The 25,012-nt window shown below is 41.2% G+C and overlaps 3 protein-coding genes across 4 annotated transcripts in view; 1 reads left to right on the top strand and 2 right to left on the bottom strand.

Annotated features, from left to right (window-relative positions):
• Positions 1-7,840, bottom strand: part of USP13 (ubiquitin specific peptidase 13) — a 51,682-nt gene extending 43,842 nt beyond the window's left edge. Inside the window, exon 1 of the mRNA XM_005146921.4 lies at positions 7,606-7,840. Within this exon, the coding sequence (XP_005146978.1) occupies positions 7,606-7,758 (153 nt within the window). The 5' untranslated portion in view covers positions 7,759-7,840. The remainder of the gene's footprint in view (positions 1-7,605) is intronic.
• Positions 7,841-10,985: 3,145 nt separating this feature from the next.
• On the bottom strand, positions 10,986-16,152 carry NDUFB5 (NADH:ubiquinone oxidoreductase subunit B5). Of its 2 annotated transcripts, none has more exons than XM_005146920.2 (6): positions 16,010-16,152; positions 15,323-15,411; positions 14,369-14,435; positions 13,587-13,648; positions 12,463-12,569; positions 10,986-11,230 (listed from the first exon to the last, which is right to left on the bottom strand). In XM_005146920.2, exons 1-6 carry the CDS (start codon positions 16,134-16,136, stop codon positions 11,110-11,112), a joined length of 573 nt encoding a protein of 190 aa, XP_005146977.1. In that variant the 5' UTR covers positions 16,137-16,152; the 3' UTR covers positions 10,986-11,109. The 2 variants fall into 2 exon arrangements, with proteins under 2 accessions (XP_005146977.1, XP_030903002.1); XM_031047142.1 differs by having other exon boundaries at positions 16,019-16,152.
• A 135-nt stretch (positions 16,153-16,287) lies between these two features.
• On the top strand, positions 16,288-24,908 carry MRPL47 (mitochondrial ribosomal protein L47). The gene is made up of 7 exons (XM_005146919.4): positions 16,288-16,406; positions 16,944-17,089; positions 17,663-17,723; positions 18,892-18,988; positions 20,582-20,712; positions 22,552-22,647; positions 23,031-24,908. The coding sequence occupies exons 1-7, from the start codon at positions 16,306-16,308 to the stop codon at positions 23,146-23,148; spliced, it is 750 nt and encodes a 249-aa protein (XP_005146976.1). The 5' UTR covers positions 16,288-16,305; the 3' UTR covers positions 23,149-24,908.
• Positions 24,909-25,012: the final 104 nt, after the last annotated feature.

Raw genomic sequence — 25,012 nt, 5'->3', positions numbered from 1 at the left:
TAGCTCTCTCAGCCTCTTCACAGGAGACAAGCTCCAGTCCTTTGATCATCGTGATCGCCTCCTCCGGCCTCTCTCCAACAGGTCCATGTCCTTCTTGTACAGGGGGCTCCAGACCTGAATGCTGTACTCCAGGTGGGGGTCTCACCAGAGCAGAGGGGGAGAATCACTTCCCTGCACCTGCTGGTCACACTTCTTGTGATGCAGCCCAGCACCTGACTAGCTACACGCTCACACTGCCAGGTCATGTGGAGCTTCTCATCAACTAACACCCCAAAGTCCTGCAGCTCGGGGCTGTTCTCAGGCCATTCTCCACTCAGCCTGTATTTGTGCCTGGGACAGCACTGACCCACATGCGGTACTTTGCATTTTTTGACCTTCACAAGGTTTGCACAGGCCTCCACTTCTCCAACTTGTCAAGGTCCCTCTGGATGGCATCCCTTCTCTCCAGCATGTTGACCACATCACACAGCTTGGTGTCATCAGCAAGCTTTCTGAGGGTACACTCAACCCTGCTGTCCATGTCACCAACAAAGATGTTGAACAGCACCTGTCCCAGTACTGACTCCTGAGGGATAACACTCATCACTGGTCTCCATCCAGATACCGAGACATGACCGCAGCTCTTCAAGTGTGACCACTGAGCAAGTTCTTTATTCACTAAGTGGTCCATTCATCAAATCCACAACTCTCCAGCTTAGAGAATGTCATGAAAGGATGGTGTCAAATGCTTTGTACAAGTCCAGGCAGATGATGTCAGTTGCTCGCCCCTTATCCACAAACACTGTAACTCTGTCATAGCAGGTGACCAAATTTGTCAGGCACAATTTGCCCCTACTGGAGCCACAATATACCAGGTGCTTTACAGATACAAAGGGAGACACAGTCCACACCAGGGAGAGAAGTTATGCTTTTTTTTTTCTTTTTTAAAGTTTTTCTTACTTATTTAGATGGTAATTCACGTTTTGCAAAGGAGGAAGACTTACCCCTTCTCAGGTCTGAAAAACAGAGCAAGGAAGCTGGTGGACAAGAGGTCTGGCCAACACAAACTCCAGTCCACAAGGAAACAGAGAGAATACCACCTCACATATGCTTATGACTCCACAGACTAACAGCTTTCTAACACTACTAACCTGATCAGGATTTGAACTAATGGCCCGTATCTCATTACCAAACCCCGAACCATTTAAACCCCTCAGGGAAATCTAGGGTTTAGCAATTTTAGACAATAATGAATTTATAAAATCACAGCTGCTGTGGTGATCTACTAACACAGCAAAGAGTTACATACTCAGGCAAATCTACTACACAGCTATGTTCTTTAGGTCCACTAGAACAATGATGAATATTGCTAATATAAGTATTAGAAAAGAAGGCAAAATGGCACCTCAAGTCTTCACAAGTCTTCATACCTAAATATAAAGAGAAGTTTGCTTATCCTATCACATATAAAGTAAAAGGTGCCAGTTATGACAAAGGGTCACTGGCTTCTCTGAGCATTTGGCCATGAGAGCATTTCACTACAAAACCCATGACCATACAGAACTGTTACAGGCTTTATTCAGACTGTTTATTCACCAGGAGTCACCATAATTAATTTGGCTGTTGTCACAAGACCTTTGCTGCATAACTGCAATCCAATCTTGAATATATTTAGAAAATTTACAGGACCATCCCTAACATACATATCACACTGAATCTCACAATAGTGTAACTAAATTAAAGCGGAAAAGGAATAATAAGAGGGTACAATTCGGCATCTGGTAAAGAGGAGGAGAGGGAGAAGCAACAAAAAAGGAATGGAACGACACAGACATACATAAGCATTAACGTGAAAATATATATAAGAAGTGAAGAGGAGGCATGTACTACCGGAACCGGTAAAAGGCAAGAGAGATGAGAGGAAAAGAAAGAGCTGGATTGGGCAGACATAGAAAGGACAAATGATCTGAAATTAAGTACAGGATTTCTAGTAACTGGACTATTAGCTCCGAGTGCTAAAGAAATCCTGCCCACAGCCTCCCATCAAAACAAACAAACAAAAAAAGAAACAAATATATAAGTTACTATTTACTGTTTTGTCACACTTTGCAATAGCAACATGGAAAACACTGAAGAAATGACGCATAACCAAAATTAAAAATGTATCCAGTCTCTGGGGTTCTGATATCATGTGGACAACCAGATGAAGTTATAACAGCAAATATATCACCATTCTGAAAGATTTACAATTCATCATGTTCTGGGCTAAATGCCAAATACTAAGGATGGCACTGGGTATTTCCCTACAAGCAGATTATTCTACAATTGCTTGACAAAGATCTCCACTGGAGCTTCTAGATGGGCACACAGACAAGGACAATCAAGTGCAGCATCTCTATTTCCTGGCAAGAAAAAAAAAGCTGTTTGGGCAGCCAGTCACTAAAATGAAACCAAACCACCATTCCAAGAGGTGGATTGTCAGCAGAGGTATAAGGCTGTCCATTCATCTACATTTCTGCGTTTATCGTCTATCACTTCAGGTAACTTACAATCAAAGTCTCTCTGCTACCCATAATATTTCACCCCATCATTGCTCCGGATAACAGGATAACTAATGTTTGGTCAGTCATGGATATAGGGGGAAAGGCTAGTAAGACCCAAATTTAGATCAAACACACAGAAATGTACAATGCACACAAACGATGTTTTTTCTCCAAATCCACATAGTTACTTCTCACATTTGTGAGACACTGCAGGCACAGCCCTTACTGATTTTACCATTCTCCAGCTTTGGAAAACCATTTCCTTAACCTTGGTGTCCTGGTGCACACCCAGCCAGCAAAGTACTCACCCATGGGACAGCTTTGGTACTGCCCTGTGATGCAACAATACAACACTGCTCTGATTTTTCAGATGATCACCCACCACCAGGAAATTCACTCCCTCAATACCTTGGATATAATTTTGCATCTAGGTCAAAATCCTTTGTCTGGAATATTCGATTTGTCTTGGTGTATTCAGTCACCTTACTTCTTTTCTCACTGCTGCTCCTGTCCCATTAATAGAAACAAGATACCAGGCTACCCCTCCCAGACAGTGGCCCCAATGACTAATTTTTTTCAATGAATATTGACCAAAGGAAAAGCCAGATGAGAGGTTCTTATTTCTAGAAACATTTATGCAGCATGGTCACCAATATCCATTATACACTGCAAAATCTTAAGGATTTTCAGAATAGTCTAGCCTCTGTGAACTGTCCTAACATAACCATTACAGAGTCCCCCAGTCACAAAAATTAAGTTAGCAAGATGCACAGAGGAAGCTGTCAGAAGCAGTAAGGTGTTCCAGCAGAGGGAAGCCAAGCTTTAGGCTGCTCCATCAAACAGTTCTGCAACCTACAGAATCAGTTTGGTCCTGTCACAGTATCGAGCTCATGACCTGTGCTGTGGTTGTAAACAATGCCCTTCATGGAGAAGCTTTCAGAGCACATCCATTTAAACATACACAGCCTGAACGCAAACCTTTCTTATGCTCCAGTTTGTATTGCTTTCGTAGCAGCTGCCTCTCCCTCAGATGTGTTTGGTCGAAAATGATTGGAGGCCTTTGAGACAAGGATCCCATTAAAAGACAGAATTTCCAGCTGAGTACTCTACTTCTATAGCAATAATACTAAGACAAAAAGATTATATAACACGATCTTTTTCCTCCTGCATTGTACTGAACACAATGTCTGGCTCATCTGACAAAAGAGGAAGAGATGTCACAGTGGAGACAGGAAATAGAAGACAGAAACCTCCATGACAGGGGCACAGACACAGAAAAAGTCACCGGGAGGGACAACCATGTGTCAGATCTGAAAAATTAGATACAGGACTTCATCAGCCAAGTTGGAAACAGGAAAGTGGTACTACGCTACAATAGCTAGTTGCTGGACCAGTCACTCAATTCCTGTATAAATAACCAATGGTTATCTGGAGTAGGAATCCTCATCAGATAAAGTTTTTCTAGAAGCCACAAAAATAAAAAAAAAAAACAAACCAACACCACAACCAACCACCCAACCAACAACCAACACAGAAAAGTCATTAAAAATTAACTCTTAAAAAAGCATCTTTTCTAATCTTATGAGACAAGCAAACTAAAATGTGTCATTTAGGCTCTTAAGCACACAGAAATTTGCTTCCTGTTTCTGCCAGCTTTCCTAGAAACTAACTCCAGTATGTTGTAGGCCAAATCTAAGGACGTGAATTTCTCATCTCTCTGGTGGTCTTTCTAACAATACTACCTTACTAACAAGACCATCATGCTACAGTTAATCCACATGGAAAAAAAGAATAAACTGAATATCCTCTTGTACCTCTCCTACCTCACACTTTTGATCTGAACCAACAACTCGCTTTGTAGCACAAAAGTACCACTGTTCTCAGATCTTCATCCCAAGAAGTAAGATTTCCAACTCATGGAAAAGGAACCTCAACCAATTTGAGAACAAACAGTGAAGCTGCTCATATCCACTGGAACACCAATCTCAGTGATGCTACACTGCTCAAATCTGGACAAGGAGACATGATAGAATGACAAAGCCAGGTCTCATAGTCTCTTTAAGCTTTGCACAACCAAAAGTTAAAGGTGGAACCTCACACCCAGTACCTCATTTTCTTGGCACCCCTGACACAAATAGCTCTGGTTCTGACCATCCCACCCTTCATGGTTCTTTTCAAAACTGCTGCAGAATCTTTTATTTATAAATATAATACTATTTTGTACCTTAATGCTCACAAGTCTGACAGTGTGTTTTAAAGATCACAAGACTTCCTTACAGTAAAAGTAATAATACACAATTAGTATGTAAAAAAACTTGAGTATAGACTTACTATGTGACTGGATACAACACTCTAAGGATACAGACAAACCTCAGAAAATTTACTTCTCTGTGAGGAAATATGCTTTTGGAGAAGAAAACAACAACAACAAAAACCAAACACACACACAAAAAAACCCCACCAAAAAAGGTAAAGCTTGAGAGACAATTTTACAGCATTGATTAAAGAAAATACTAAAGATCTGCTACTGAAGAAAAATGACAGAACAAAACATCTCACATTGAGTTGACTCCAGAGACATGCTGGAGTTAAACTGCAACACAGAGCGTATTTAAAATGGCAAAATGAGATGATGTGAAGAACACTGAGAAAGAAGTTTACAAGAGAACACACCTCTGCCATCAAAAAAGTAATTTGGAATTTTACCATGGATCATAAAACCAAGAGTGCATTTTTTAAAACACTGATCATTTGCTTTAATATTTAACAAAACAAGCAAAGTGTGTATCTTCTTCCAAAAAGAGGCAGACACCTCAGCAGGAAGAGGCTTGCTTGGGTTATATATAGCTGACCTAAGAACACAAATTGCAAAACTAACCTAATACAAAGCACAAATATCTCCCATTAGCCAAGGCAACAACCTGTCTGTATCCCTTCATCTTCCTTCTGAACAAAAGACTGAAAAAACGCTCTCCTGCTATTTTCAATTTGTAAATAACATTGTTTAACCCAAGAAAGCACACACTTGCTCTTTAGTATTGTCGTCCTATAAACAGTATTCAGTATTTGTTAGGTTATACAGGAAGAAAAAATAAAATCCGAGGTAAGTCTTTGCTTTGTTAAGGTGCATGAAAAGCCATGGAAAACAATAGAAACTGAGACTAGTTTCATTTTTACTGGTATTGCACAGGTTCCGCTAAGCCTTTTGCACAGTGAATGCTTATAATGCAATTTTAACAAAAAGCTTCCACAACAGAGAACAACATTGTCCAAAATCTGAAATCTGTTTCCAATAAAATCAAAAGGCTGAAACATTTTCTGGAGAAATAAAAAAGTAAAATCACACATGGCAATTCCAACTCCTTTTGCTAGTTTTATACAGAGTGTTCTGTTCAAACACACTTTTGCTACACACAGCTTTTGCTGCATCTACTTGAGGCTTGTTGGGGGATGTTACTGCTTTTCCAATCTGCAGCAGTATTTAATATCCCTTCCTACTTGTTAATAGCAAGTTTTATAATCCACAATTCTGAAGACGAATGAAAGTGTTGCTAAAAAAAACAACCATGTGCTCATCCAAGCAGAAATTTAACAGAAAATTGCTGTACACTGATTTCCTCCCTAAAAAAAAAACAAAACAAACAAACACACACACAAAAATTAACAAAAAAACCTTTATTAAATATATAATGCAATTAGCACCTCTGCAGCAGTCTGCTTTGGCAGTTTTAATCTGACTGCCTCCCAGAACAGTCGGAGCTGATGGGTGACACTTGAGATCTGAAGAGTTCGGGTAAAAATAACTTCTGTTCAACAAGACATGATGAACACCAGACAGCTGAGTCACCTTTAAACCAATTTTGATTTTCTGAATTAGAAAGTATTATCAAAAAGAGGGGGTTAAAGAATTAAAAAAAAAAATCTGTCTGAAATGTATCTTTAGTTAAGTATTTTGTAATTTAAACTCTGAGCTTCCTTTTGCTTGCTGCCATTGATTTAACATCAATAGAGTGCTCAACCACCTCTGAGAAACCTCAACTTCATGTACAGAACAAACTTATTAAAATTTCAGCTCCATTTAAAAAGTATAATTTCTAAGCACCTGTTTCTTACAAAGCATTTATCATTCCTATTAATGACGGCTTCCAGCATTATCAGCAAAATTAAGAATTAGGCCCAAAAGTGCTGCTGAACACGTACAATCTGTGGAGCTTGTTGGTGTTTTGCAAGACAGCTGTAACACCATAGAAAGTTTTCTGTACATCAAGCATTCCTCTGACAGCAAACTAAGCAAGCTAGTGGGGAAATACTACAAGTTCGTTGAAGCCCAGTGACAAAACTGAAACCTTAGGAGAAAGTGCTTCAGAAGTACTTTCACACTGATTTTCAGGAACAGCCTTTACCTTGGAAGCTTTCTCTCAAGACTGCAAAAAGAACAATGAGCACAGACACAGCAGAAGAGCAAAACGACCGGCATCTACTAGCGGAAACATGCCAGCGAGGCGGCCAGCTACTGCCCTCTTTTACTACCCGTGTAGTGGAGCGGGCAGACCCAGGACCGCTAAAGCCCTCTTCCCAGCAGGCAGGAAAGTTTCCCCACATCTGCTAAAACCCCGTGTTTAAACAACCACTTCGGACTGCCTTAAAGAGAAAAGGAAACATACGAACAAGCACGGCAACGGCGTACGAGCCGGCAGCGAGGTGCCGAGAGGCGCCCCGGTGCAGCAGCCCGGGGGCACAGGACGGGGCAGGGCTGGGCCTCTACCCGCCGCGATCCCCAGGCGTGGCGAGGGAAGCCCGGCAGCCTGGCGAGGGTGGGAGGGAGGAGAAGGGAAGCCTGGCTGCGGAGTAAGCCACGGCAGGTGGAGGCGGGTGAGCTAGTAACGGAAGGAACAGGCGAGATTATGAAGCCTGCGGAAGAAGCAGCAACCCCGGGGAGAGAGACGGGCTGTGCATCGACCGGGGTGCGATAGAGAGCGGGCCGCGGGAGGGGCGGGTTTCCCGTTGAGCGCCGGCTGAGGGCAGGTCGGGCGCCGGCGGAGAGGGGGAGCGAAGGCAGCCGGGGCGGCTTCGCTGCACTCACAGGCGAGTCGTAGGAGAAGGCACACTCCGTCTTGTAGACCCGATCCCCTGACTTGGGCACCCGGATTGTGGGCATGTAGGGGACAAGCAGCTCGCCCAGGTCCCCGGCGGCCGTCTGCGCATCATCGCCGCTGAAGAGCGCGGCCCGCTGCATGTTCCTTCCCTCCCGCCGGCCGGCAGACGACGAGCAGGCAGCGCGAGGGCAACAGAGGCGGACAGTAGCCGGGCCCGGGGCAGGGCGCGGCGGGGACGAGCCGTGCCCGCAGGAGGGCAGGGGGAGGGAAGATGCTATTTTTAATCCAATGGCGACGGGAGCAGCACCAGCTGCGGCGGCCGCGCTCGGGGGTCCCGGAGGGGGCGGGAGGGATGGAGGGAGGGGCGGAGGGGCCGGGCGGCAGGGGCGGAGCGGGCCCCCGCGGCCTCCGCGCGCCTCTGGGCGGCAGGCGCCGGGAGGTGCCTCCCGGGGGGGCGGTGCGGGACGCTCCGCTGAGGTGATTCCCGCCCCCGCGCGCGTGCCTCGGACCACCGTTAGGTGGCAGCCGGCGGAGCGCGGCTGGGCTGCGGCCCCAACGAGGCCTCGCGGCGGCTCCCGAAAGGGTCGGCTCCATCCCTGTCAGTGCTCAAGGCCAGGCTGTACGGGGCTTTGAGCAACCTGGTCTGGTGGAAGGTGTCCCTGCCCATGGCAGCGGGGTTGGAACTGGATGAGCTTTAAGGTCCCTTCCAACCCAAACCATTTTATGGTTCTGTGAAAGAACGGAGGCTTGGTCTCCCAAGTCTCCCTGGGTAGTTTAGAGCAGGTTTGCCTTTGACCAGTAATGCTCTGCCACAGGAGGCTTTATTTAGTTTTTAAGCAAGCAAATACTAAACGTATATTAATTCTCAGCTGCAAGAATCTACTAACTTTATGTGCCTCAAGTAAGCTTTCAAACCCGCCCTGCATTTAACGGCAAAGATGCCGTGACCATTGGGTACACTGGGCGAGCGTGGCGGCCCCGCCCTGAACAGAGCGGGTGGTGGTGCCTGCGGGCGGGCCCTGACCCAGTAGTGTATAACCCGCGGAGCGAGTGGGACGGGCTGCTCAGACGTGCGGGCTGCCCGCATGCAGGGCAGGAAGATCCAGCCCGAGGTCTCCTAGGAAGCCTGCTGCAGCATCAGCAACTAAACCCATGTCTTGAGAGACAGGACCCTTAGCTTAAAATTACATTTTCTTTTCCTGCATTTGCTGTGTTTCTCTTTGCTTTTCATTTTGAAATAATACAGCTGGGGGAAGGAGAAATAGAAGTAACTTTCTGGGAAAAAAAAGTTGCTTTTCTTTCCCTCTCCCTCTCAATATCTAATAACTATTACAGATGCCTGTACAGATGCAGTACAGCAGCAGGATTAAAATGACCAATCACTTCAATTTAGCATCTGTAATGTAGATTAATAGCCTTCCACCTACAGTCCACATCATATCCAAAGATTCAATTCAAGCAGGTGATGTGACCTTTGCTAGAACCACTGTTTACCTCAAAAAATTTAAGTTTCAAAAGGTGATTCTAGTAAAATCCCAACTAACAACAGACTTGAATATTAACTTTGTATCCAGCTACAAAGAAATAGGCTGTGAGAGTGAGACCCCAGCAGTCTGTTCTCAGCATTCTTTCTCACTTGAAAGAAGTGTTTCAAGTGTTGGAAACAGTGTGAAATACTAGCACCAAATTATGATACCAGTAGAATGAATGGCCTTAGGCTTAGTTAAGAACAGACATTGCACCAAAAACTTGTGAGCATCGTTGGATGCTGAATAAAACCCAAATCAATAGAGTCACTAGACAGATGTATTTTACCTGAGAAAACTTTGTGCTTTTATAATGGCTTCCCTCATGATTAACTCACCATTTATGAGAGCCTCAGTAAGATATACAAGCTGTCTAACCTGAAAGATTGCCTCAAACAAAGAGGAAAAGTCATTGCACTGATATAAAATCGATCTGACTCTTTCTAATGTTTGGCAGTGCTAGGAAACAGCAAACAAGACAGTCTTTGCTTAAAATTGTCTTTGTAATGTTGCTTCACATAAATTTATGTTTTAACAGCTTTAAACCACAAGATGGCCAAGGGGTTATTTTGGCTTATATCCTTAAAAAGTAAAAATTTTGAATTGGACAGATAGTTTAATGTCACAAACTGACAGAGCCATCAATCCATCAATCTCTTGAGGCATTTAAAAGCAGGGTAGTATCACAGCCTCCGAGGAAACACATCCCTCTAGTGGCAAAAGTCTGCCAGGTAAAGAGTACTCTCTATATAGTACGTAATTGTCAGAAGTGTAGAAAAACACCTAGTAAAGACTATCCTCCCCACAACTACATGTGATTCTTAATGTCACAAGATACGTATTTAATAGCATGAAAGTTATGTGACAATGGTATGTATCTCTCACAAAGATTTTTCTGAAATATTAATGTATTACCTTGCACTGTGTTTTCATCACTGGAGATCTTTTCTGCCACAAAGGGAGTATGTGGCTCTGTTTTAGATATATTACCATTTAGAGTATGAAGCAAAATTACCTTTTACACTTTTAAGCCTTATTAACCAAACCATTGAAAAACCAACCAAAAACCCCCAGTACCATGGAGAAATATGTTCGACAGACAACAATTTCTGGATGATCTACATAGAGAATTGCCCAGTTCAAAGTTTGGTTTTTGTTTGGGTTTGTTTTGTTTGTTTGGGTTTTTTTTGGGAAGGGGAGGTTGGTTTGCCTTTTTAAGAGTCTGTTTATGAAGTCTTTTACAGACATAAACTATATATAGGAGGTGAGACTGAAGAAAATGAAAGAGTAGAGAAGCATAAATTATGCATATGCAAGAAGAAAAAAGTTTATAACTGGTGGCAATAATAAAAGAAGAACAGGATGGGTGACACTATCAGGGATGAAGGCTATTAACAGTTCTCTAAAGAGAGAAACATGAAATCATGCAGAGAAAATGACAGCACATTGTTGAACAATATGCAAGTTGGGAAAAAATAGAGATGAATTCAACTACAAGTAACAAGAAATAAACTATTTGCATAAAGTGGTAGATATAATCCTAATATTCCAAAGATCTGAAGATATTTTTCTTAGTTAATCTTCCACAAATTACCTGGGAACACTTTGCACAAGAAAGCCTTGCAGTTTCCCATACCTTTCATTGAAAATTTTTAATACTAGAATTCACACAATGAACACTAATAGCACCAACTTGTTTCATATACATTAGGTCACAAAGACCATTCTACACCTGTGCTCTACAGAAAAGGAGTAATTGTTGGCAACTGACATCAGGCATTTTCTCTGATTAAGACCTTTAACAGCTATATGAGCTTAACTACCACACAGTTTCTTTCAAATTATGGGAATCAACAAAAATACGGTTTATTGATTTCCATCAGTTAACAGCAGGATGTGTATTACATAGCTCAGCCACAATCTGTTGGTATGCATTTAAGATCATGCATACAGTCTTAAAACTGTTTAATTGTCAGGTGTGGATTTCATAGAATTGTCAACAAGATTCTTATCAGGTGTTTCATAATGATACCAAGGTCCATCGCCCCTCTGTCTCATCAGTCTGCGTGCCTCCAACTCCATCAGCCTAAAAAAAAAAAGAAACCAACAGACACACTCAACATGAAGTTTATTGGGTTTGATCATACTATATCAATATCTGTAATGCGTTTAGCATCTATGGTTAATAGATGCTAAGTATGCTAAAGATGCTAAGTATGCTAAAAGATGCTAAATATGGTTAATACTACTGAAACATAGATAATACCAAAATATGAAGGGCTCAACTAAAACATGAGCTATTACAGCCTTCTATTTCAATCGTTTTTTTCAGCAAGTCATAGAAAAGTAATAAAAATACTTGCAGGAGTTCTGTCACAGGTTCTTGCCTAGTAAGGGGCTAGACAGTTTTGATACAGCTTTCAACTAAGAATACATAGAAGCAAGAAAATCTGTGGAGACAGTGTTCTCACAGGAGAATGGATATTTGGTACATGAGCTCTGAATAACTCCGAGGGATACAGCAAGGCCATGGAAGGCCCGAGGAAGCTTAAGCAAGCAAGAAGCTGGAATTCACTGAATGATGAGAACTGTGGGCAAGCGTTCGAGGTCAAGTTCTCACACCTGTGCTTAACCAATTATATGTTAGTCACTAAGAGTCTTCAAGACAAGTATCCAATCATGATATGCCAAATTGCTGTAGGTGTGTGTAAGCAATAGTATATAAGGAGTTAATGCTTTGCAATAAATGGCTTTTTGTCTGATCATATTGATCTCTGAGTCTGTTCCGTGGCAAAAATCAGAAGTAAATGTGATGACTGTAGGAGTTATGCTGTCTTGATCCAAGTGGCAACAGCTTGTGGAACTCAGACTTTCTTCCACCACAGTTTACTCTGAGTAAGTACAGAACAAACTCAGTACAATGTCATTCCTGCCCACAAAATTTTCAACAACAACAACGAACAGTATCAATCCTGTAAATTGTCAGCTGCCCAGTTAAGTGATGAGCATTAGCAGAAGCAAAAAGAGCTGTCCATCTGCTGACTCAGGAAGACCTATACCTTTATAAATACCAACTGTTCTGAAGAGTCACTGTTGTTTTACAAGACTGCCCTTGGATCCTTCCAGTTACGGTAATACTGAGAAGGCAGAGACTGCAGATACCCTAACTTCCACTTTTGCACCAGCCAGTGCAGCAAGCACTCAGGGTCAAGTGATACAGAAGTAAACATGCTACATCAGCATTTAACTTTGTAAGTTAAGCAAATGGTCAACTACAGTATGAATCACGTTTTTAAACCCTTGGGCTACGTAACATACCTCATTTGAGTTTTCTTTGCTTCAATATGAAGTACAGCCATCTCCTTTTCATAGTTCTTTTCAGGGGGGTCAAGGAGGTAACGAGCTATCCAGCGACTTATAGGGTGCTGGAAAATATAAAAGCAGAGATTATTCCTGCAATTTCCAAGTAGAAATGTCATCATAACTAAACCATTTTGCATGTTCCTGGTCCTGAAAATATGTCATCAACACTATGAGTACTGCTATTCAAACCATAATAGTAAAGTCAAAAACACGCTCAACTATTTGTAAGATCAGAACTCCCAAATGCCATATTTCTTTTGACATTTCTGATGCCAAGATAACCTGCAGATGACTCTTCTGTAGCAAAATTAAAGGCTAATGGAAGACGTGATCTGTTTTCTTTCTGTTGAAGTAAAAACTTCCACCGTAATTACAGAAATGGACTTCAAACCTCTTACCATATTCAGTGACATTATAAAGTTTTGCTTCCACATAGAGGTTATTTCACTAGGAACAGAAGTCTAAGTGAGTTGAAACAGTCGTAATAGAATCACTGAATTCAATTACTTCCTACCAAAAAAGTGCTTGCAGCAAGAAGCCACAAACTAGTTTTAAGAAAATATAATAAAATGAAAAAGTATAACTGACAGTTTCTGAATATAAAAATCTCCAGTTCTAGATATAAAAGCCTGTGTAAGTGCTGGACTTTGAAATGACAGTAGGAAACAGTACAAAAGAAAGTAATGCCTCTTTAAAGTCCAGTACCTTAAGATGTTGTAGTTCCAGAGCAAGAAACAAGCACAAAAACTGCATGCAAGGAGTAAGGAGAACAGAAGACTGCTCTTACTACTTAGGAATATTATAAAAGAATTCTTGATATACAGCTTCAGCAGTTTACTTGCATATAGTTACAGACCATATCTACTTTTGTCAATAAACAGACCTCCTACAGCAACATGCATGTTCCATAAAGCTGAAAAAAGCATGTTTACCAAAATCATAATTGCAGAATTTGAGTTCTGTTACACCAATACCCAAAGGCCATCCTCATTATCATATTCCACACATTTTACTCCCAAACGTGTCATCAAGAGGAAGGTTGTTAATAAACATGCCACCCTTTTACATGTTACACTCACTTTGTAGTATTCCCAGTACTCTGGAACATAACCTTCAGGAATCTCTGCAAGTTCAGCTTCACCTGACAAGGAAAAGGGAGGAACATTTAATTCAAGTATTTTTCTTTTATGTACTCTATATTCTGCTTTGCATACTGGGAAAAGATCATTATTATACATGGAGGGTACTTAATTCCTCAGTATGAGCTCTACCCATAAATATTTCCAGACACTTCACACTGTGTGTATCTAGCTCATAGATTAAGCCACACAATAAAGTGTGAAATTAGCTGCTATACATAATAACTATGATCACGTCCGCACAAATGTCCTTTAACGTATATGAGATGAAAGCATGGATTTTTCCTAATTTCTTTATTTCCATATCATTACAGTAGTAGATTTAAAACAGGTATTGCCAAGCAGAATTTTATTGCTAGATAAAAGCAACAGTTGCAGTGTATGCAGCCTTTTTAAAGTATGCCAAACAAGGTAATACAGACTCCTCATCTGAATACAGAACTGTTCTCTATACCTCACTGAAGTTTGGAAGACTGACAAAAGATGGAATTCTTCTGTTTTTAAAAATGTGGTAATCTTCTTTTAAAAAAGCAACAGCTACAGAAAAATAAAAATACTCGAACATATTCCATGTACTCACAGGATTACTGTAACTGTTAGGCCTATTTCATGGTCTCCCAAAGAGCAAACCTTAAGAGATCACTTGTTTCAATCTAGCATGCTTATTTTCCATTTGATAATTTTTGACAGTGTACTTAGCTTAGTCATGATAGAGCACTCACCTATGAAGATGTTGACATATGTTATAAATATTGCCACTGGTATTCCCGTGAGAAACACATAGAATCGCTGTACAGGGGATAAAAGAAAAAAGAAACCGTATGGGAAACTCAGAAGTCTGACAACATTTAAATGAGGTTAGTCTGAAAATTATGTAAGAGCCAATAGATTTGCATTCATATGTTGGATAAGGATGCTGTATGTAAAGACATATTGCTGCTTAAAACAGCTTAATTAGAACACAGAAACGGTGATGCTGTGTCAGTCCAGGAGCCTGTTTAGTTCAACTTCCCATCTCTCAGTCTCTGCAGAAGCAGGCAGTAATGCTTTCCCTGAATGCTGTCTCAGCATCTTGTGATGACCAGGTTCAGCATTTAACCATACCAAAGCACTAACACCAATGTAATATAATCCATCATAAATATAAACATTGTTGGCTTTGGTAACTGTGGAAGACAGATAAAGGAAGCCTGATTGCACAAAGGGGGTTATATCAGGTTGGTTGTTACCGGTTGTAACAGGCTGTACCCAAAACCTATAGCTTTTTAGGGGTCAAATTCAGATCAGGCTTCCAAAGTCTCATCTCTGGCACTAGGGATTTGGGTAACTGAAGCCAAACCCAGAAGAAGAGTAACCTAATACATTATTAGAAGGAGGCTACAGTACAAAGCATTTGTAGATTATGCATATACAACATATGCACATAATTTAAGAATGCTACTACAGCTTTAAGTACAATCTTTGCCATTCAGCCACTCTTTTTACTTCATCTGGCCCTGATTTTACAACACATGACAAAAAAGTCTTTAGAAGGACTGGAAATTTAGCTGTCAGTAGTGCCAGCCACATTTTAAATGCTGTCATGTAAACAACAGAGAAAATTGTATCTTAGACATTTTTACACCATTTGCAATGGATGTGTTATAGTGAATATAGTAAGTTCGGTTTTAACTCACCAACAAGTTCAGAAATCGAGTATCATAAAATTTTGTTGCCTTGATAATAAACATTCTTTTCCCATGGCTGCTGCTATGTCGTACAGGAGCTGAAAATTGAACCAAAGTATTATGTGTTTTTCTCCCTTTGGTGACTGTGCCAGGACAAGGTCAACAACACATGTGGAAAACAAACAAAGAGTATACAACACGATATGAATAGTTATGAGCTGGTTTTCTGGGGGATATCAATGTACCTACAGGTCTGTCTATTTCTTATTTTGCTAGGATGAACCTATTTTTCTTCTAACTTCCAACATAGGTCTATTTCTACCTGCAAGTCCCAACAAAGAAATCACCAAATGTCATCATATGGGGCCAAGTAAATTCACAAATGGGTAAGTTTGGCCTCCCACCAATTCTGATCCAAGTTCTATCCTAGAAATGCAATTTCTGACGGGAACGATGGCACACGTTGCACCCCCTCAAGAGATTTTCTTCACGTCGAACGCGTTTACATCTGCACAGACAAGAGCGGAAGCAACGGTAACCGTACCGCACAGCAACCCTCTCCTGCCCCATTGCCGGTGCAGTGGGGAAAGGCAGGACGGGCGGCCCCTCACCCTCAGGAGAGCAGCTCTCCCACGACCCCCAAGGTCACCTCGACCCTGGCACACCCGCCCCCCATTCCCGCGGCCGAGGCCCTACCGACAGTACCGGGGAGGCGGGAGGCTCCGCCGAGCCAGGGCAGGTGGGCGCCCCCCGCCGCGCCGCTCGCCGCCCGCCGGGCACCCCAGGCAGCCGCTGCCCGGAGAACCAGGCTCATGGCCGCCATAGCGGGAACTGGCAAAGGGCGGGGCCGGTGACGCTGTTTTCCGCTGCGGGGTGAAGCTAAGCAGCCGCCATCTTGGAAAATGGCAACAATCTTCTCTCCCCTTCTGGCGCCCTTGCGGGCCGCCGTCCGCGGCGCCAGGCATTGTGGGAGGAGCGGGGCTGAGCGGATCATGGCGGCCGCTGCGGGAATGTCTGCCCTGTGCCGGCGCCTCATGGGCTCGCTGCGGCTGTCAGGAGTGCGGCCAAGCTTGATGGCTGCTGGCATCCCTGGGTGGGCACGGCACGGCACAGGGCGGGGGAGGCACAGGCTCAGGAACTGGTTGGGGTGGGCGAGGGCCGGGCGCAGGGAGGAAGGAGAGCTGCCCTTGGTGGGAGGCGGGCTGTCCAGGTGTCCTGGCCTCAGAAACCACCGCTGAGTGTGGCTTATGCTGTGGGGCGGTGTGTAAGCGTGAAGCGCTTCTGTTTGCGTGTTACTGTTTTGTTGTCATGCATCACTGCTGCCTGGGTTTTCTTTGTGCTTATATCGTGTGTTTACTGCTTTTGCCGTTTGGCTGAAGTCATCGTCGGGGGATACTGTGTAGCTTGAACTTTTAAATTTCAAACTTACTTATTTCTGAGTATACATAAGTGATAATTAGATGAGATGAGGGGAGGAGAAAACACAACTGAGATGACAGTTTTATGAAGGACTGAACCTATGCCTTTCCTCCCTGGACTGTGGCATTCATCTCTCTGTAGAACAACATTTGCATTTAGATTATTATTGTTTTTCTTATCATATATGGTTTTTCTTGTAATTTTTATACAGGTTGACACCAAATCTCTTCCACAAGAGCCAAGCAAAAGTTGAGCTACTCCATCAGTTGAAGTTTCTGCACACTACTTTGTCTCGGAAAGGTCTGGAGGAGTTTTTTGATGATCCAGCAAACTGGGGAGAAAAAACTGTAAAGTCTGGTGAGTTTTACATTTACATTTCTAATAGAGATCTTTAAGCCACTTGTGCTCATTTGAAATCTGACATCCGTTGCAATATAGGAAGTATTCATAGGTACAGAAAACATCTTAGGTGTGTATATGTACACAGTACTTTTGCATCTTTATACTTGTTAATTTTATTTGCTGTGTGTATTCTGTGTTTATGAAAGCAAATAGCTATTACGCAGCAAAATATTTTAATGTAAATCATTTGCCTTGCTCTTATGTGAGAGTGTATCACAGAAGAAATGTTCTTTGATAAAATAAACGGTATTGCGGAAGAAAAATATTTCAATGTAAAGATTCGTTTTTCATCTTTCCCTGTTCCCAGCCTCTTACAGACACAAAGAAAAGTACATGTAATTGCCTTTTTAAGGTGTTTGTATGTGCAAAGCAAAGCTGAGATCCACAAGGACAGCTTTCAAATGGTAGCTCTTTTTTTAAAAAGTGTCCCTTGTTCTGTAATACTGCTAATGGAAGCATTTCTCATTTTTCTGTTGGAATACGAGAACTTTGTTCTATTGATGATTTTTTTTTCTTCAATTTTCACAGGGGATGCATGGAATATAAAGCAACTGAGGGCCAAGAGTAGTGAGGACTTACACAAGCTTTGGTAAGTATGTTTTAGTGAAGTAGCTGCTCTTGTTTCAGAGTAGCTCTGGATGTTTTATTAAAATGTGGTTAGTGAACTTACTAGTCAGTATATTTGGCTAATGCAGCAGCCTGCCGTATCGCTCTGCATGCTTGGAACAGCCCAAGTTTAGGTACCGCTCAGCATGCACAAGCTATACAGCAGGTGGCTATGTGATAGCTGTGCCCCATGCAAAGGGATCAGGGTTGGTATGAAGAGGCTGTATCTGGACCCTTTGGAGGTTGTTCAAACTGCAGGACACTTGGGTGCAAGTGACCTCTGGGGGAGGCTGACCATTATATTAGATTAGGTTCCTCAGCTCTGAATCCATTCTGGTACCAAAGTCTTTGAGGCTAGAGATTGCATCACCACTCTAGGCAACATGTGCCTGGACTGAGATAGTATTTAATTATTACTGTGAATGGTTTTTGTCTTGTTATATATTCTTCTTGCTGTATATTCTTGCTGTGTACCTGTAAGAGTACAGGCAGTGGAAGACTACTTAGTATTAACCTCTTCCCTTCTCAGCCTTCTTTATTCCAGGTTAAGTAAACCTTTATTCCTCAGCCTTTGCTTTTATGTTCTTGCTCAGCCTGGGGAAGAGAAGGCTCAGGGAAGACCTTGGAGCAGCCTTCCAGTACCTACCTAAAGGGGCCAACAAGAAAGCTGGAGAGGGGCTTTTACGAGGGCACATAGGCTAGAAAAAAGGGGAATGGCTTAAAACTGAAAGAGGGAAGATTTAGATTAGATAATAGGAAGAAACTCTTAACAGAGAAGGTCGTGAAGCCCTGCCACAGGTTGCCTGGAGAAACTGTGGCTGCCCCATCCCTGGCAGTGTTCAAGGCCAGATTTGATGGGGCTTTGAGCAACTTGGTCTAGTGGAAGGTGACCCTGCACGTGCAGGCGGGTTGGAACTGGATGAGCTTTAAGGTCCCTTCCAAGCCAAACTGTTCTATGATTCTGTGTGTCAGCCTTCCCCACCTCTGCTGCGCTTTCTGCAGTTAGTACCTCTGCCTCTTTGTATGGAGCTAGAAGGCATGGGTTATGAGATCAGAGGTTGAACAACTCTGCTCTGTCCAGCAGGTTAGTGACTGAATAATTGCTAATAGATCCAGAAATTATTTCTGAAGTACTATGCTTTCTGATTTAGGTATGTCCTACTGAAGGAAAAAAACATGCTTTTAACTTTAGAGCTAGAATCAAAACGACAACTCAAGCCTATGCCAAGTCCAGAACGATTAGAAAAGGTAACTTTTTCATACTAGCTAAAAGTATGACTCTAAAACAGCTGAGTGAAAGATTGTTTTTAAACTTAATGACCTTTTTTTTTCCTTTTTTTTTTTAATATCATTTTCCTGATTTTAGTATGTGCATAAACACTGCTCACTCAACACAGTGGAAAAGGTTTCTCTGTTATATAACATTAAGGAATATTTTGCTTTCTTTGTGTTAAAACTTCAGTATGCTTTCTCTCCTTACCCTCCACTGTTGCCAGCTTCTTGCCTCTGACACCGTCTTCTCCAAACTTGTGCTCTTTAGTTCTTTGTTGTCCTCACATTCCTTCCTTCTCTTGCTTTATTGCAGTTCTGCTGCTGATTTACTAAATTCTTTCCTCAGTATGTTTACTGTTGGAATCATCATTTACTTGTAAAGCCACTGTCTTCTCTATGCTTATGTCTCGCAGATGGAAACCTACACCTTCACTGGCCAGTTAAATAATCCAGCTGGTTGACATGAGAGATATTCTCAGATATCCCCTTATGCAACCAAATTAATTTGGGAAAAGCCTTTACATTGTTAATTTAAGTTTCTTTGTATGTTTAATAATTCAACTGTTATTTGCCATTACATATATCTGTAATTGCAGTATGGTTTCTCTGTTTTGTGTCAGACATGGAATGATTTGGTCTCCTCCTCTTGTCATTTAATCACTGTACCTGTAAATTAGGGAAGACCCAATATAAAACTGGATCTTAGTGTATCTTTTTCTTATGTATTTCAATACAGTTTTTTAACTGTATTTTGTGATTCCCATTCTGAACAGCATTTTTTACTTCAACCCACCTCTACACATCCCTATTCAGCAATTACAAATCACAACAGAACTTATTTTGGGAGGGAACTTAACTAAGTGGCCCTAACACTTTAAAAATCAAATCTTACTAAATACCTGTAGGCCAAGAAAACTAGAAATCAAGCACCAGTTAAATACTATGATTGCACTGAGACAGAATACAGCAACCTGCTTATTAGAATTAGCTCTAGCAGCTTCCCATGCATTTAACATGTTGCCATATCGTAATGTGTGTTACAGTAATATTATGGGACAGATCTGACTAAAGTGCTTCAATGCAAGTGACATGATTTAGTCAAGGCAGCTTTCTAATCAACCAGTAGGAGTTACTGAGCTGTGACCCAACTCCAAAGTTAAAACTAGATTAACAAACAGCCAGTACAAACCATCTGACAGAAATACATAAAATAGCTGCTGCAGCTTCTACTTCCTCCCTGCCTCAGAGCTTTTTATACTTCTGGCATCAGCATTAGATCTGGCTTTGTGTATTATCCATCTATTCTTTAATGAAATAGACCATCAGTTATTTCATATCTCTTCTGCTTGTAAGTTAAGTTTTTAAAGCACTGGTTCTTTACTGTTCTAACACAGGACCAACTCAGCTGTTTCACTCACTCCACAAGTGTGAGATTACAGATGACAGAACTCCGATAGTGTTCAACCTTTGCTTTTTCTTTAGATTTTGTCTTATATCTTTATTTGAGATCTTTTAAATTGTCGGTATTGTGTTTTGTTGGCCCATCCTGAAACTGTTTCCTATTCGCAGGTAGAAGAGTCTATGAAAAATATAGATTTGGTTGTCAGAGAAAGAGAAATTGCTCTGAGGCTTCTACAAACTGGCCATGAAAAGCCAGTACCTGGCGAGTGGAGACATGACTTCCTAGGACGCACCTACTGGTATGAGAAAGAGAACCTTTTCTTCTAATTCTTAAGTGATTTTTGCTTGTGGAAAAGTCTCTTTAAATCCTTTTCTAATCAGGAAAGCATACATGTGGTGTATAGAAAGAAATATTTTCTGGTCAGTGTTCATGTCCTATTTTATTTTTGTTGTTTCTTTATTTGTTTTTTTTTTAATGTGGTTATAATTGTTGGTAAACAATTCAATAGCAAGCTTTATCATTAATAAAATTAGTACCATGCAACTGATACAATTTCTGCACTATAGCTATTCTGCAACACACAGATGAACTGGTCAGGTTGAATCATTTGGACTTCCTTGGTTCTAATGCAAAATCCACATACTGGGAGACAACTACTCAGTGTTACATGAGACCACCTACGCGTCCCTTGGAATTTCATGCTACTCTTGGCAGATAGTTAACTTAGAAGCTTCAAAGAATTATTTACTGTCCAGATGCTTTCAGTAATCTGTAACTTCAGGTGATGACACTGAAGGCTCTGGCAGGACCTGCTATTTCATCAACCAGTTTTTTACCCTCATCATATTGGCATTTGATGCAGTAATTACAGTATTAAGCTTGGCAGTAACAGTGCAGATAACAGAAGGTTGCATCTGTTTACCCATAAAATACAAATCGGCATTTTACTAAATGCACCAATGACTAGGTTTAGATCTCTAGGGATAAGACTTCTTTCTGTGTCTGTGACTCTCTTAAGGTAGCCAAGTACCTCATCATCTAATTAGGAAGATGCAGGAATGGATAAACAAGATTACTACTGTCTCTGCCTACTAGCTAGTGAAGCCACAGCCAAGAGAAGTGGCTTGGTGGAAATCAGAGGGGAAAGACCCTGTTGTGCTTGACTGTAGTCTGGTGCTGTGGATAGGGGAAGGGGGAATGACTTTGAATTGAAAGGTAGATTTAGAAATGGATTGGGAAGAAATTTTTCACTGTGAGAGTGGTGAGATACTGGCACAGGTTGCCCGTAGAAACTGTGGCTGCCCCATCCCTGGAAGAGTTCAAGGCCCAACCCTAACTATTCTATGATTCTAGGGACAGGGCTTTGTGCAGGCTGGACTAGTGGAAGGTGTCCCTGGCTATGGCAGGGGGTGGAACTGGATGGTCTTTAAGGTCCCTTCCAACCCAAACTATTCTAAGATACCTTTGTACTTGGAAAAAATGTCCACAAAGAATTTACCCATTTATTTGAAAGTCTAGTCCCCAGTTAAAGCAGGGGGAAGGGGCAGACACCATGGAGTTTTTTTTAAGCACATGCAGAAACTGCAGTGTATAGAAGTAGGTTTGACACCATCTTGATGCACAGAAGTATGCAGGTAAGTCTGCAGAAGCCATCCGTGCAGCCCATACACAGAAGAAACCCCAAACAGACATAATAGAGTCTGTATTTAGAGGAAGAGACATTCAGGCAGATACCAACTTGATGTGATGTTCCGACACTGGTATTTTAAAAGAAAATTACAGTAGAAACAAAATTCTTCACACACAGTTTGTTCACATCAGCTTTTGAAAGTTTTCTTATGAAGGAGTAACTTTTAAATATAAGTGTAAAGAATCATTATCTATGGTGATAAACCCTTCAAACTTCCAATTTTTAAAGCAACACTGATTTCTACGCTGAGAGACACAGAGTTAGGTATGAGCCGTAGTTACAAACCAGGCCAGCAATAGCGATTAAAAGTAAACACCCACAGGCAAATTCCATGATTTATCAGTCAGACCCCTTTGTCACTGTGCTGTGACCAGGTGTATCTGGTAGAATCCAAGAATGAAGACGGTAAGTATACATTCTATAACCAGTTTTATCTGTCTTTAACAGGTACTCTTACAAGGAATGGCCAATACCATGGTACTTGAACAAAAAATACAAAAAGAGGAAATTTTATTACTTACCTCACGTGGAACGCTTCATCAGGTAAAAAGATGGTTTTGACATTTAAAATAATTTTCTGATCTGTTCCTCAGTCCTCTTTATTCCACTTTACAAGGAAAAAATAATAGTTTTCCTATTTTACTGTTGGTAGATGGAAAATAAGGCTTTTTAAAATAACAGCTTGCTCTGTTTTTTGTAGTTCCCATCTTAATCATTATGAGGCTTGGTTACTTGTGAAGTTGCAGTGTAAAAGTAACTTTACATGCAGGCTATCTAAGGTTGAATTTTTGTTGAATTCAAAAGCAGATGAAAAAAAATTATTTGTGTTGAAGGCATTTTAGGTTATTGAAAGTAAATGAATACTGAGCTCATGAAGGTTCTTAGAAGCAATCTAGAAATTAACCACACTGACTTCTTTATTTCAGGCTCAGACTTGAACAATCTTTACGCACAAGGGCAAGAAGGCAAAGCCTAGAGAAAACAAAGCAGAAGCTCTTGGAAAGGAAGTTCCCTCACCTTGCTGCAAAATCTCAGAGCCAGTAACACAGTGGAAGCCTGGCAAGCAATTGGTCAAGTGTCTTTGCGACCAGAACATGAAACAACTCTGAAACAACGACTGAGCATTCCTGAATCTTTTTGTTTTTTTTTTTTTATTCCCATATTTGACCTAAATTAGATTTGTGATTGGGAATTAAAAGCAGCTTCAGTGCATATCTCTAATCCTAACAGCTGTTTCCAGAAACACTTGAAAAATTGCTTAAGTCACTTTTATAATAGTGATACAGGCATCATTAAGAGTGAAGAGCAGCAACTGACTGCCAGATGAAAGTATGAAGTGTAGAGATAAGTTACCTGGTTTAGTTTAACACACTTTAAAAGGAGAGACCTAAGTGTCTCTGAAACTCATATACAAAGCTTTATTCCTTGACCATCTGAGTTACAGGTACTTCACTTAAGTTACACATGCTTTCTGTATAAAAGCATAGGAAACCATGCTTTTGGTCTGCTAGAGAAACTTTTTCCCTGCCTTAAACCCAGCTCGTTAGGAAGTCTGAAATATTTAGTATGTGAACTTTTACCTGTGCAATTTTTCTATCTAGAGTTCTAGATAGCTATGACAAATTCAAACATTAGTGCAATGTTTTTGGGTTGGTTGTTTTTTTTGGTTTTATTTTTTGTTGGTTTTGGTTTTTTTTTAGTGTGCAGAATAGTTGAAGGAAGATAGTAATACTTGTAAAACTGAAGTAGAAAGGTGCTGGTGCTGCTCTCAGTTGATGGTGAACACCTACTCAGGAAAGCTTTTAACCTTCTGCTGAGGTGATGTAGAATTTTTGAATGAAGTCTTTTAGGAAACAAATGTGCTATACAATGCAACCTGATGAAACACAGTAAACTCCAAGGAAGCCAAAACTAGCAGATAAACAAGTCTGTCTCTATCATCAACAGTTACTCCTCTGTGTCACAGAAAATACCCACTTAAAACAGAAACTCTCTACAGTGGAGAGAAAACCACAGTGTGTTTTACTCTTCAGTATAGGGATAGGACATTCATAGATACTACCATGGCATTGCAATTCTGTCAAGAAGATAATCAACATTTATCTTCTAAGCACATGACACAGAAGGAAGGTTTCAAATGCATAGCCAGTTCCTGAAGAGAAAGAAAAAAAAGCCTACTTTGTATCTTCACCTCTAGCTATGAGCTGTCCAGTCAATCTTAATGCTTCACCAATGCCACAGTAACTTTATAAAGCATTACTCCTTGCAGTGTTCTGGGATACAAGTTCAACTGACATTCCACATTCTACTTCCATGCAAACCAGACTGAGTCTTCCAGTCTGACACTATCTGGTGACATACCCCCTACTGTAACTGACTTAAGTTTGCCTCATTTTGTGAGAGAAATATGGTTTGTCAATAGCTTGCAAAATCTGGAGCAAGCAACTTTGTCTCAAGCAACTAACGGTCATCATGATAAAACATAAGCAGGCTGTTTTGATACATTATTTTATTGTCTGAAGGTAATATGAAACTTTTCAACTAGAAGCCTCATCATTATTTACCCAGGAGGTTTTTAGGATAGAAAAATGTTGCAGTACTGTTCACATTCTTTTTTAAAGTCAGTTAAATGGTATTTGGTTTTCCACAACTCTGAAGATAACGAGCAAAACTTCATTGTGTTCCAGTACAGAATATCACACCATTGTAAATGAAAGCAAATTTAACAGCAACATTGATCTGCATCTTGACAGCCAGTTCCTGCCCTCCAAAAAATTAAAAATCATGTTACTTGCTGACCCTGATTGCATACTCTCCCTCCAGAACAGGCACTTACTGACCCTAGTGCAAGTCAGCTGCAGAGCTATATAAACAATAGACAAGTAGCAAACAGCCCCTTTGAGTTACA

This window comes from Melopsittacus undulatus, chromosome 6 (assembly GCF_012275295.1).
Source record: "Melopsittacus undulatus isolate bMelUnd1 chromosome 6, bMelUnd1.mat.Z, whole genome shotgun sequence".
Taxonomy (NCBI): domain Eukaryota; kingdom Metazoa; phylum Chordata; class Aves; order Psittaciformes; family Psittaculidae; genus Melopsittacus; species Melopsittacus undulatus.
This window is presented reverse-complemented; position numbering and strand designations above follow the sequence as displayed.

Bases quoted from the DNA above. Each gene is read 5' to 3' on its own strand.
- MRPL47 (XM_005146919.4), top strand. From the start codon at position 16,306: ATGGCGGCCGCTGCGGGAATGTCTGCCCTGTGCCGGCGCCTCATGGGC. The intron at 17,724-18,891 runs GTAAGTATGTTT...TTTCTGATTTAG, and splicing joins GAGGACTTACACAAGCTTTG to GTATGTCCTACTGAAGGAAA. The intron at 22,648-23,030 runs GTAAAAAGATGG...TCTTTATTTCAG, and splicing joins CACGTGGAACGCTTCATCAG to GCTCAGACTTGAACAATCTT.
- NDUFB5 (XM_005146920.2), bottom strand. From the start codon at position 16,136: ATGGCGGCCATGAGCCTGGTTCTCCGGGCAGCGGCTGCCTGGGGTGCC. The intron at 15,412-16,009 runs GTAGGGCCTCGG...TTCAATTTTCAG, and splicing joins CCGCCTCCCCGGTACTGTCG to CTCCTGTACGACATAGCAGC. The intron at 14,436-15,322 runs GTGAGTTAAAAC...TCCCCTGTACAG, and splicing joins CTCGATTTCTGAACTTGTTG to CGATTCTATGTGTTTCTCAC.